General features: G+C 47.3%; 1 protein-coding gene and 1 pseudogene across 10 annotated transcripts in view; one reads left to right on the top strand and one right to left on the bottom strand.

Annotated features, from left to right (window-relative positions):
- Positions 1-1371: 1371 nt before the first annotated feature.
- On the bottom strand, positions 1372-2642 carry LOC113613254 (alcohol dehydrogenase [NADP(+)] pseudogene; annotated as a pseudogene).
- A 2594-nt stretch (positions 2643-5236) lies between these two features.
- MTMR14 (myotubularin related protein 14) overlaps positions 5237-12813 on the top strand; it is a 43402-nt gene continuing 35825 nt past the window's right edge. For 3 of the 10 annotated variants that reach the window (XM_027093797.1, XM_027093791.1, XM_027093789.1), the window contains exons 1-2: positions 5237-5551; positions 7664-7812. In XM_027093797.1, the coding sequence (XP_026949598.1) occupies positions 5396-5551; positions 7664-7812 (305 nt within the window). In that variant the 5' untranslated portion in view covers positions 5237-5395. Of the gene's footprint in view, positions 5552-7663; positions 7824-12813 lie in introns of those variants that run through there. The other 7 variants (XM_027093796.1, XM_027093794.1, XM_027093790.1 and 4 more) reach the window with 5 other exon arrangements.

The following is a 12813-nucleotide window of genomic DNA, read 5'->3' as shown; positions in this document are numbered from 1 at the left end:
AGTGGGAAATTGTAACAGGGAAGAGCTAAATTGGACTCCATGTTGGATCTGTTTCTTTAACCTTTCCTTTGCGTTGCTTTTGTTATTACAATCATACAAAATGGCCTGCCTCAGGGAACCCTGCCCACCTGTGAATGGCTGCAAGGAAAAAAAAAAAAACATCCTCTCACTGAGGCTGGTCATTCCAGGAGATATTTTGCAAGACTGATGGCCCTTTTACTTTACTTCCTCTCCGCCTCTCCCTCTCTGATTCTATAAAAGAAACTGGCATCCAAACCCTGATAAGATGATTTCTCAGAGACACTAGTCTGCCATCTTCTCCATCTGCCGGCTTTCCTGATAAAGTCGTATTCCCTGCCTCAACACCTTGTCTGCGATTCATTGCCCTGTTGTGCGGTGAGCAGAGCGAGCTTGGACTCGGTAACAATTCCAAAAAATAAACACTTCTGATATGTCGAGGTTTTTAAGATTTTCAGTTTTATTTTTTTCTCAAAAGCCTAGTCATATTTTTTAAGACAGTTAATCTGTGAATAGAAAACCCTGAATCTTAAAAAAGCTAAGGGTTTGGGGTTTTTACAACTATATAACCTTCTGTACTTGCCTTTGAAGTCTTTACTTGTCACTTTGGTTAAATGGATATTTTTTAAAAATATTTATTTATTTATTTTGGCTGTTCGGGGTCTTAGTTGCTGCACGCAGGCTCTTAGCTGTGGCATGCATGCGAGATCTAGTTCCCTGACCAGGGATCAAACCCGGGCCGCCTGCATTGGGAGCGCAGAGTCTTACCTACCCACTGGGCCACCAGGGAAGTCCCTTAAATGGATATTTTTGACAAACTTCCCCCAAATCAAATTCTTTCTTTTTTTAATATATCCAATTTAAAAAAAAATTATTTATCTATTTTTGGCTGTGTCGGGTCTTCGTTGCTGCGTGCGGGCTTTCTCTAGTTGCTGTGAGCAGGGGCTACTCTTCTTTGTGGTGCGCGGGCTTTTCATTGCGGTGGCTTCTCTTTGTGGCAGAGCACGGGCTCTAGGCACGTGGGCTTCAGCAGTTGTGACACGCGGCTCAGTAGTTGTGGCTCATGGGCTTACTTGCTCCGCGGCATGTGGGACCAGGGCTCAAACCTGTGTCCCCTTCATTGGCAGGTGGATTCTTAACCACTGCGCCACCAGGGAACCCCCCCAAAATCAAATTCTAAATGAAGCTTTTTTGACCTGTGGCCAACTTTGGGATTTTCCAAAGGGCCCCTAGTATATTTGTTCTCTCTCCTTATAAAAAGAGAAATGTGAAGCTAATTAGGCTTATTTGATATGTTAAATTACAAAGGAAACATTGCCAAATAAGAAGTGATGTTTAACTTTAGCTTATCTTTGTGTGGGTATGTTATTAACATAAGTGTTCCAGAACTTATATAAAATTCCTAAAAATCTGATATGCATGGTATAATGTTACAAGTTATAATCCTAGTTACCATCTTTTTTTTTTTTTTTTTTGGATGGATACTCCAATGGCTTTATTAACTCCTTTCTGGGGATGGCAGGACGTTATAGCTGGAGAGATGAAAAGGAAGCCAGGAAGCTGTGGTCTCAATATGGGTCATTGAAGGGGGTGACCTGCATCTCTCGGGACCCTCTTCCCATCCACCGTAAGCATGGGCACGATGAATAGCAAATTTTTATTCAGGGCATCCAGCTGCTTCATCTCCTCCACGCTAAAGGTGAAGTCAAACACCTGGATGTTCTGAAGGATATGGGAAGGTGTGACACTCTTGGGGATGCAGCTCACTTTCTGCTGGACCTGCCACCTGAGCAAGATCTGAGCTGGAGACCGGCCATGATTTTCAGCCAGTGCCAGGACCACTGGCTCCTCAAGCAGGACAGGCTCATCAGGATCACATCAGGATCACGCCAAGCACGCTCAGAGGAGCCCAGAGGGCTATAAGCAGTCACCTCCAGGCCGCGTGCTTGGCAGTGGGCAATCAGCTCATTCTGAGCCAGGTATGGGTGGCATTCCACCTGCAGGACAGCTGGGCGCACCGAGGCCACACTGAGCACATCATCGATCTGCTGACTGCTGAAGTTGGACAGGCCCAGTGCCCTCACCAACCCCTTAGCCACCGGTGCCTCCAGAGCCTTCCAAGTCTCCTTGTAGTGGGTGGAGTCATAGCGTATAGTCCCATCAGCATTCTTAGGAAAGGGGTTGTCTCCCGCTCAAAGGCATAAGGCCAGTGCATCAGGTACAGGTCCAAATACTCCAGCTGGGGGTCAGCGAGTGTCTTCTGGAGGTCAGGCTCCACATCCTCAGGGTGGTGATTCGTGTTCCACAGCTTGGAAGTCACAAACAGCTCCTCCTGAGGCACCAACTTGCCAGGTCCCGCATCCTCCTTCAGGGCTTCCCCAATCTCAGTCTCGTTGTCGTAGATAGCACAGTCAATGTGGCGGTAGCCTATACTCAAGACATACTTAATAACTGCTTTTACCTGGCCAGGCTCGCTCTTCCAGGTGCCCAGTCCAATCAGGGACATCTTCGTCCAGTGTGCAGGAGGATACAGGAAGCCACCATTGCCCCCTCGGCACGAGCACAAGATGTTAACAGGGAAGTATGGCTTTTCAGCTCAGTCCTGTGCCCTGCTAGCTACCCAATGGGCCTCAGCTTCCCAGATTCCTAGTTATTGTCTTAAAAATGTTGGGTGTCACAGAAATAACCAAATTTCCTTGTCAATTTCCATTATAATGAACTCTCATCAGATCTCCAACCATGGGCATTTTAAAGTTCGTTGTCATTTACAGACAATTATTGTTTTACTTTGATGCTTTTGCAAAAGTGAGATTCCTGGAAAGGACCCTACCAAGTGTTCTTGACCACTAACATCAGTGTCGAATTACAAGGTGTGAAAATGTGGGTACAGGGACTTCCCTTGTGGTCCAGGGTCTACGACTATGTGCTCCCATTGCAGGGGGCCCAGGTTCGATCCCTGGTCCGGGAACTAGATCCCACATTCCACAACTAGGAGTTCGCATGCTGCAACTAGAAGATACTGCATACTGCAACGAAGATCCTGCACGCAACAGCAAAGATCCCATGTGCCACAACGGAGACCCGGCACAGCCAAATAAATAAATAAATAAATAAATAAATAAATAAATAAATAAAAATATATAGCAAAATAAAAGAGCCAAATTTAACACAAACAAACAAATTAAAAAATTTGGGTACATGTTTCACAACTGAAGAAGACCCCACCTGACATCTGGCCCTGTTTAAATGCCAAAGACCTCAAAATCCAATTGACTAGGAAGAGAACTAGGCAACAGTGAGGTAGACTGCTTCCTCCCAAGAAGTCAGATTAAGAGCATTTCCTTCCATTCTTCCTTCCTTCTCTGACCATCCTTTTCCTAATTCTTACATCATGAAGGTCTTTATTGTTCTCTTCTCCACCTTTTGGCTTGCTCTAGCCTGCAAAGATAACTGTTCACCTACCTCAGACCATTGCAGAGAAAGGTAAACTAACTGTTGGACTGGCTTGGACGCTGGTGATCCTGTAGTTCTTTCTTCCCGTCACAAACTTCTCCCTGATTTATAACACCTCGATTTCAACGGAACAAGCGCACTGCATAAACATTTCTGGGGTGGGGAGACATAGTTACGCGAAATACATAAACAGGCTAACTGGCTTAAAGCAGTGTCCCCAGTTTTCTAGCTGGTTTGGATCATGGGGACCCTGGCTCAGGAGTACTCTCCAAACCATGGACATTGTTTTGTTGCTAGTAATTATTACTGTCTCCCTGGTAAGCTGGGTTCTCTCAAAAGTTTTAAAGGCATGTGGGCAGCCACTGACCAGCCAACACATGGTCTCTCTCTGACTGAAGTGACAAGAGAACAGAAGAATGGAACCAGGGCCAAGAATACAAGCCTGACATCACCTCTTGTGAATGCTACACTGAGAGCAGAAGAGGCAATGGTGACTGAGGGTCATGTTAGTACTGATATTTTTGACCAAACCTCTTGAATGGTCAAGAGGATGAGAAAAGGGAGAATTACTGAAATAAATTTCTAGGCCAAAGACGGAGCCACTCCTGCCCAGAGTGCCACAGCAAGAGAGCAAAACTTAGTAACTTTGGTATCTCTGTAAATGTTCTGCTTGACCAGAAACACAGTATATCTAGTCAGCCAATCCCCAAACTCTGGGCTTTATAATTACTTTCTTGTTCTTTATTCATTTTCTATTTTTCTCTTCCATGTTCGTTTTTTTTTTTTTTTTTTTTGGCCGCCAGGTGGCTTGCAGGGATCTTAGTTCCCTGACCGGGGACTGAACCTAGGTCCTCAGCAGTGAAAGTGCAGAGGAGTCCTAACCAATGGACCGCCAGGGAATTCCCATTTCTTCCTTGTTCCTTATTCTTTATCCTATAAAAGTGTCCTGCCTTCAGTCCCGTGTTGCAGTTCTTTGGACCCTTGGGAACAAACAGTGGTGGCTTCATGAAGTGTTAAAGTATGTTTAACACCTAAATTCTCTTCCTTAATCATTTTTTAACAGTACTAATCTGTTAGAAGATTAATACTGAAGTATTCACAGGTTAAATAATGAGATGTGCTTTAAAATAATACTATTGGATGGGGCAAAGATTGATGAAACAAGATAGATTGGTGTATGTTGATGATTATTGAAACAAGCTAATGGACGCATGAGGGTTCATTATACTATTGTCTCCATTTCTGTGAATGTTTGACATACTCCATTAAGAAAAAAAGAAAAATAACATGGGGCTTTCTACTCACAGAATTTCGAGCCAGTCATGACCCGCGGTTACTTCAATAAAGCGGGTTGACTATTGCAGCACTATAATCAGAGGGACGGCTGTAAGCAGCAACGCAAGCAAAGTGCCTTACGAAATGCTGTTTTATTATTACTTATTGTCATTACTATGGTTGCCAACACTAATTAGGTGCCTCCGAGAGTTCCCGCCTCCTCTCCCTGTTAATAATGGTTTATTCCACTCTTCGGCTGGTTCTTTCCCGTGGTTCCTTCCTCCTAGTCCCGTGCTGTACCCCCCCGCAGCCCCAATGGTTTAGCCTGGCTTCCCAGGGGAAACCCGGTGGGGCGGAGCACGAGGTTTCTGAGAGCGGCCGCGGTCCCCTCTCCGGAGACCACTTGGACCGCTCCGCGTCGGGAGTGGGCAGGTAATCGTGGGGCAGGGCGCGAGTCCTGGGCTCCGACTGGCCAGCTCTGGAGTAAACATCCGGCTGGGTGGGGCGGGGCCGGAAGTGGAAAGCGAAGGAGGCGGCTGAGGCGGCTCCGGAGGTTCAGGGCTCGGAGTCGGTGCCTCCAGGTGCCATGGGCCGGGCTGGCCCGCGCTGAGGGCGACGCAGGGCGCTGATAGGGACGCGGGGCTGGGCCATGGCCGGCGCTCGGGCAGCCGCCGCCGCCTCGGCGGGGTCCTCGGCTTCTTCAGGCAGCCCACAGCCGCAGGAGCCGGGGCTCGGGGAGCTGCTGGAGGAGTTCTCCCGGACTCAGTACCGGGCCAAGGACTGCAGCGGGACGGGAGGCTCTAAGGTGAGTCCGGAGGCGCGATGAGCAGAAAGAGAAGGTCCCTGGTTTGCGACGTTGCTGAGGTCAGGGGTCATAGGACAGAGAGAGAAGGAAGTGCCCAGTGTCTGGACCCGGAGAGTAAGGGTTGGGTTTAAAAACCGAAAAGGAGGAACTGGGCTCAGAACGAGCCAAGCCAAGGAAGGACGACGTTTTGGTTTGAGACAAAAGGGTGTGGAGGTCAGAGATTAGCGCTGAGTGGCCTTGTTCAGAGATTAGAGAAGAGGCGCTGAGGAGGGTTATTCCCATGCGTTAGGTATGGGGACAAAAACCCTCATGTCTAGATTTTTTGAAGTGTAGAGGATTTATCCAGGTCAGAGATCAGAGTGAAGGGGCTGGAGGGGTGGGGCAGAATGGAGCCAAGAGATAAACTGAGTGTGTTGCTCCCTTGTATAGTCTCAGCATGACTTTAGAATTAGGCCCATCCCTTTCCTTCCCCCATAAAGCAGGAAGGCAACTCATACTCCCTCTGTTCCTTTGTCAAAAGCAAGTCTTAGTTTCTCTTTTTTTCTACTTTTGGGATTCCCTTTCAGGCTCCTTATTGCCAGACCTGGAAGGCTTCCAGTCTGGTCAGGCCATTCCCATCTTAGGCATTGCCTGACAGTCTGATGGGAATCTTGCCGACCCTGCCATCTTTCATCCCCCACGTGGTTTTGGCAGGTTTAGCATCAGGTTTTCCAATGGAATTCTGTTCCCTCCCAGGCCGTGAAACTCTGGTTTGGCTCCAGGGGTTACCTATGCTAGGACTTACTGAACTTGGCATCTGCTAGTCTGAAGTAATGCAGGGAAGACTTCAGTAATGATGGGTCTCCCCCACTCTCCAAATGACCGAGTATTTTTCAGAGCTTAGCCTGAGGACCACCTGTTTCAGCATCATCTGGGGTGTTTGTTAAAAATAAATGTTCCTTGATCCCACCCAGTCCTACTGAGTTAGAATTTCTGAGGGTGGGAATCTGGAATTTGTATTTTCTAATAGGCTTCTTAATGATACTCATGCCCCTTGAAATGTGAGGATTTCTGTTTCTTGTGAGTTTTTCCCTCCACGTTGGTCTTTTGGGTGGCTAGAGGGTCAGTGTTGCTGGGCCCCCCTACCTTCTTACACACCCCTGAAGATTGGGGTTGTAAAAAGTTATACTTGACTCACTCCACCTGGTCCTAAACTTCTGATCTTTTGCAGACTTGTTGAGATGTTACAGGTTTTATGTCGTTCTTCTGGTGGGTCTTTCCCTGAACTGAGCAAAACAAGAGCAATTTTAAGGGAGGTGTTCCTTCTATTTCATAAGCAAATTGCGTGTAAGGAGACAGCTTTGTCTGCATCTTTTACTCATTACACTAACTAGAGCTTCTAGGTACTGGTCTGTGGCTGGAGAATGGGGAAGAATCTGGAGCCAAAGGAAGATAATGGATTAGTGCCGGTTAAAGTAACCTAGAGAGGGACTTCCCTGGTGGCGCAGTGGTTAAGAATCTGCCTGCCAATGCAGGGGACAGGGGTTCGAGCCCTGGTCCAGGAAGATCCCACGTGCCGTGGAGCAACTAAGCCCGTGCGCCACAACTACTGAGCCTGCACTCTAGAGCCCGCGAGCCACAACTACTGAAGCCCATGCTGTGCAACAAGAGCAGCCACCGCAATGAGAAGCCCGCGCACTGCAACAAAGAATAGCCCCTGCTCGCCGCAGCTAGAGAAAGCCCGTGTGCTCCAGCAAAGACCCAATGCAGCCAAAAATAAAAATAAATAAATAATTAAAAATAAAATAAAGTAACTTAGAGCAGGGGTTCTTAATATTTTATGGATTGTGGACCCCTTTGAGAATCTAATGAAAGATGTCAACCTCTCTTCAAATGCTTATCATACACAGTTTCACCACTACATTGAGGGGTTCAGAGTCTCTCCTGGAGTTTACCATGTGGGTTCATGAACCACACGTTTAGGATCTGTGATCTAGCAAGATGTCTTTTCCTGGTATTGAATTATAATCACAGAGGCACATTGTCATTCCCAGAGACCTCTCCAGGTCAGGAACCGCCTAATTCTCAGAACGCCAGAATCTTCTTTATGCTCAGATCTCCTCCTCTGTGCAGGTTGAGCGCATTGAGAAGAGGTGTCTGGAGCTGTTTGGCCGAGACTACTGTTACAGCGTGATCCAAAATGTGAATGGGGATATCTGCGGCCACTACCCCCAGCACATCGTGTTCCTGGAGTATGAGAGTTCTGAGAAGGAGAAAGACACGTGAGCATCATGTAACCAAAGCGTGCCCATCTGGGAAGGCCTTGACAGCTCATCCCCGGGGTTAGGAAAGTCTGCAGCTGGGTGGGGCAGGCTCACTTTTCCCAGGTGTCAAGCCTCATTGGCATCTTTGTTTTCTTCAGGGTTTCACATCTTAGATTGGCAGAGTAGCACAGTGTAGAAGGAGGGGTTGGGAGTCACAGCCCTGGCCTCCTGTTTTACTCCTACCCTATAGCTCATTGTCCTGAGACAGCTGACTTCACAGCTCACCTCTCTGAACCTCAGTGTTTTCTGTTCTATTTTTTTCTTTTTTTTTAAGAGAGCAAGTGGGAGGTATGCTTTGTCAACATGTGGAAGGGCACTTACCGTATGTAGAGATTAAGAGCCTGAGGTCAGCGTACATGCTGGCTGCCCTGCTTGCTGGCTGTGTAACTAACTTGGGCAAGGTACTGAACCTCTTTGTCTCTTAGTTTCCTCATCAATTTCTACCTCTATTTAGAAAAGTGGCTTTTGCAGTTCCTGCTGATAAACAGGATTATTCCAAGCCTGACGTGTGTGCTGTAAGAATTAGAAATAAGAGCTACCATTTATTGAGGGCCTCCCAAGGCCCGAGTGCTTTGCGTGTGGTAACAGTTCACACCAGAGCAGACACAGAGCACCCAGCACAGGATGCAGCCCATAGGCAGTCAGTAAATGGTAGCAGTTGTTTGACACTGATAAATAATCACTGATGCTCTAGGAAGTGCTTTCTGTTGATCTCAAAGTTTGTTCCCCTAGGCGCCCTGCTTGCTGTTGATTTTAAGGGAATTCCAGAAGCTGTTGCCAACAATATCCATGAAAGCCTGGCCCCGTAGAAGCACTGTGATGATGAGTGCTATGGTAGAGTCGTGCTGCAAAGTGCAGCGGGCCATCACTGCTCACAGTGCGCCCATCAGCGCACCCAGGAACGGCTAGAGATTCTGAGTCTTGGACTCCAGAGCCACTGAATCAAAATCACAGCATAACAAGATGGCCCAGTGATTCGTACGCACTTGGAGGTTTGAGAAGCACTGCTGTAGACGAACTGGGGAGAAGGGTGGATTCTGCCTGGTGTGTGTTTCGGGAGACCTTTCAGCTGGATTTGGAAGGATGAGTAGGGGTGTCCCTGAAATGTCCTTTGTTAGAGACCAGCTTGTATATGGTCTTGATCATCAAGCATGTGGACTTGTGGGTGTTAGTGGTTATTGGGCTAGTACCCCCTGAGCAGTCATTGAAATCACAGATTCCAGGGTCCCTGAATCACAGTTTCCAGAATCTGTGCCTCAGAGAGCTCCCTAGATGAGTCTCACCTTTGCTATAGCCTGGGAACCGCAGGGAGCCAGAGAAGCCTTTCAAGTGGAGGAGTAAAATGGGAGATCTATAAGTGTGCCCTGTAATGAGGTCGTGGTGGGGTGCACTGAGAAAAAGGAATGTATTGGGAAAAGGAATTGAATGTAGATCAGAGCACTTGTATGACTGCCTCTTCTTTCTGTCACCACCATGGCACTCCCATCTTGCCTAGCAGGGTCTAGCCGCCCAGGCTAGGGCCACTGCAGTATATCCCTAACCCTAGAGGAGTTGTGGAGTTTGTTTTTGTTTGTTTGTTTGTTTTTTGTTTTTTTGGCGGTACGCGGGCCTCTCACTGTTGTGGCCTCTCCCGTTGCGGAGCACAGGCTCCAGACGCACAGGCTCAGTGGCCATGGCTCACGGGCCCAGCCGCTCCGCGGCATGTGGGATCTTCCCGGACTGGGGCACGAACCCGTGTCCCCTGCATCGGCAGGCGGACTCTCAACCACTGCGCCACCAGGGCAGCCCTGTTTGTTTTTATTTATTATTTGGTTGTGCCGGGTCTTAGTCGCGGCACGTGGGCTCCTTAGTTGCGGCAGGCGGGCTCCTTAGTTGTGGCTTGTGAACTCTTAGTTGTGGCACGCATGTGGGATCTAGTTCACTGACCAGGGATCGAACCCAGGCCCCCTGTGTTGGGAGCATGGAGTCTTACCCACTCCGCCATCAGGGAAGTCCCGTGGACTTTGTTTTTACTTTTCACTTCTTGCAAGGCCTCGAAGTGATACTGAGTGGGCGATGCCTGTTAAAGAGAAGGGAGTATGTGCATGTTCAGGTGGGAAGAAGTAGAACTTTTTGCTTCTTTACACATGCCTGGACTTGGTGTTAATATGACACTAATTAGACTGAGTTACACAGGGTAGAACTGGATTCAGGAAGTGGTTTGGTCCTCTTAACCCACCTCCCCAGTTGAGCCCATATCTGGGACTAGAAGCCTGGATGGGGATCTCTGAACGACGAAGACATGAGTTTGTCAACGAGGCAAACTGCTGCCATGAGACAGACCCCAGGGATCTAGTTGCAGGCCCTACCAGAGAGATGAAGTCCCTACCTTTAGATCTGGTGGGTAACACAGACCAATCAATGAGCAATGACAGTGTAACAAAGGCCAGAATTAGGGCAAGTACAGGTGAAGCATTGGGAGACAGTGGTTAAAGTTCTGCACTTGCTAATTCCAACTCGTGTGTGAGCGTAGGGTGGGGGGATTGTTCTCCCATTCCACCAACTTTCAGACGCCAGCGTTGTGTTTTACAGATAACATTAGATCCCACAGGTTAAGGGCTCAGTCCCACAAGAGAGACATAAATACACAAGCTCACTTTCATTCATTCAAATATGAGTATCAGGTGCCTGACACAGCCCAGTGCTTAGCACAGTAAGGGAAAGATTCTGAGGCCAAGAGATAAAAATAAAAACAGGAACCACTGAGAACAGAAACTGAATTGGTTCTTTGAGTAGGGGACCCAGGAAAATAAAGCACCAGCTAGCCTAACAAGAAAAAGGTGCCTTCCTTCACATGATAAGACTGCCCAGAGCCTCTAAGAGGGAAATGCTGGCATATTCTCTCCCTCAGTTTTGTGGAGAGTTTGCTGAATGGAAGGATTCAGCCTGGGAGAATCATATGCAGTTTCAAGGCTTTTAGAGCTGCTGGAGTGAGCTCCGTGAGAGTCGGTTAAAACAGATGGTGCTGACCACATCTGTGCAAATGGACGGAGGCCACCAAAAGGTGGGAGGGAGACTACTGTGAGCAGTACTGTGTGTGCTCAGTTTTATATTATCTTGGCATCTGAGTTTAGGCCATTGCTTCATTCTGAGGTGCCTTTTTTTTTTTTTTTTTTTTTTAATGTTTTGGCTGCATTGGGTCTTTGTTCCTGTGCATGGGCTTCTCATTGCGGTGGCTTCTCTTGTTGCGGAGCATGGTCCCTAGGTGCATGGACTCATGGTCCCTAGGTGGGCTCAGTAGTTGTGGCACACGGGCTTAGTTGCTCCGCGGCACGTGGGATCCTCCCGGACCAGGGCTCTAACCCGTGTGCCCTGCATTGGCAGGCGGATTCTTAACCACTGTGCCACCAGGGAAACCCTGAGGTGCCTTTTTATTTCATAGAGAACCTGAGTGAGGGGAAGGTGGCAGAACTTAGTTTTCAGTGAGCCATGTTTTTTCTAGAACCTGGCTGGTTGGCCTGTGCCATCCTATGGGCACCTTGAAGAGGCACCCCAGCCTTCCACCTTCCATCAAAATAAGGAAAAAAATCTTGATCGTAAAAATAACATGTAGTCACTTCTTTGTTGTTCGAATTGGTTATGGTAAGGATGTAATAATTCTGTGATTTAAAACAAAATGTTTAATAAAAATGAAAAAAAATCTTAAATCAGACCTTACAGAAAAATACACCATAGGAAGTATAAGTCCTCTTATTTTATCCCCTGTTCTCTTTCCATGATCACCAAACTCTTGGTCCAGGTTTTTATTTGAAGACCACTGTTTAACTTCAATTTCATATCTTCACTTGATAGTAGTTATTTTATTAGTAATTGGTTTGAGAATATATCTATGAAGGCTACTAAGAAATCAGCAGTGTTTTTAAAAGACTATATTTTTATTGGTGCCAGCAGCGTCCAGATATGCTTAAAAAGGCACCACAGATGTATAGGAGTTGGTGAACTTACTCATTCTGAAACAATTATTTGTGTGCACATGCTGTGCAGTGACACGGGAGCGCTAGCACGACTGGGATGTAGAAGGAATGAACGCCCTCTTGGACTCGGCCTGGAAGCTCAGCCCTTGTAAGGAGGGCACTTGAGTGTCTTCCCTCCCTTCTCTTCTGTCACCCTGCATTACTCTGCATGGCGGGGGTAGCTTCCCACTCTTGAACTTTCCTGCCTCCTGTTCCTCTTGCAACCAGAAGCTCTGACTGGCTGCTGTGGAGTCTTTTGTTAAGAATCTACGGGTGGGGACTTCCCTGGTGGTCCCGTGGTTAAGACCCTGCACTTCCACTGCAGGGGGCACGGGTTCAAACCCTGGTCAGGGAACTAAGATCCTGCATGCCTTTCAGCACGGCCAAGAAATTTTAAAAGAAGAAAAGAAAAAAAGGATCAATGGGTGAAGCTATGAGAGTAGACCCTTATTTTAGGGGTCAGCTGATTTAACCTGATTTAATATGTGTGAGTTGCTTAAGCTCATTTCTAAATGTATTTTTTTCATCTTCTAGAAGCTCCCTTATTAAACCCAGTGCATTAACTACTGTGCTTCTCAAGGCCACAAATAGCTTCTCTTTCACTACCTTTGCTCCAGCATTCCCTCCCCTGTTGGCTTTTTGGACTGTTAGAGGTAGCTGGAACGTTGGGGAGGTATCAGAGGCTCATAGCCGTGTGAAATGTGAACCTTCATCTTATCCTGCACTCTGAAAGATGACAAGAATGGCCCCATGATTTCCTGAGGGTCCCCAGCACACGTATTGTCCTACTTTTGGAGTAAGATACTGAACCCCCTAGATATAATCAACGTTCAGTTTGCTATATATGTTTCTGTATTTTAAATACCATGTCTTCAGAGTAGCTTTTTTTTTTTTTTTTTTTTTTTGTTTCGCGGGCCCCTTTTTTTTTTTCTTCTCCCGCTTCGGGGGCCCGGCTCCGGACCCGCAG

The sequence above is a fragment of the Aethalodelphis obliquidens genome, unplaced genomic scaffold (genome assembly GCF_003676395.1).
Source record: "Aethalodelphis obliquidens isolate GAN/ISIS:26980383/991018 unplaced genomic scaffold, ASM367639v1 scaffold86, whole genome shotgun sequence".
Lineage (NCBI taxonomy): Eukaryota > Metazoa > Chordata > Mammalia > Artiodactyla > Delphinidae > Aethalodelphis > Aethalodelphis obliquidens.
The sequence above is the reverse complement of the archived record's forward strand: the minus strand, read 5'-3'. Positions and strand labels throughout refer to the sequence as shown.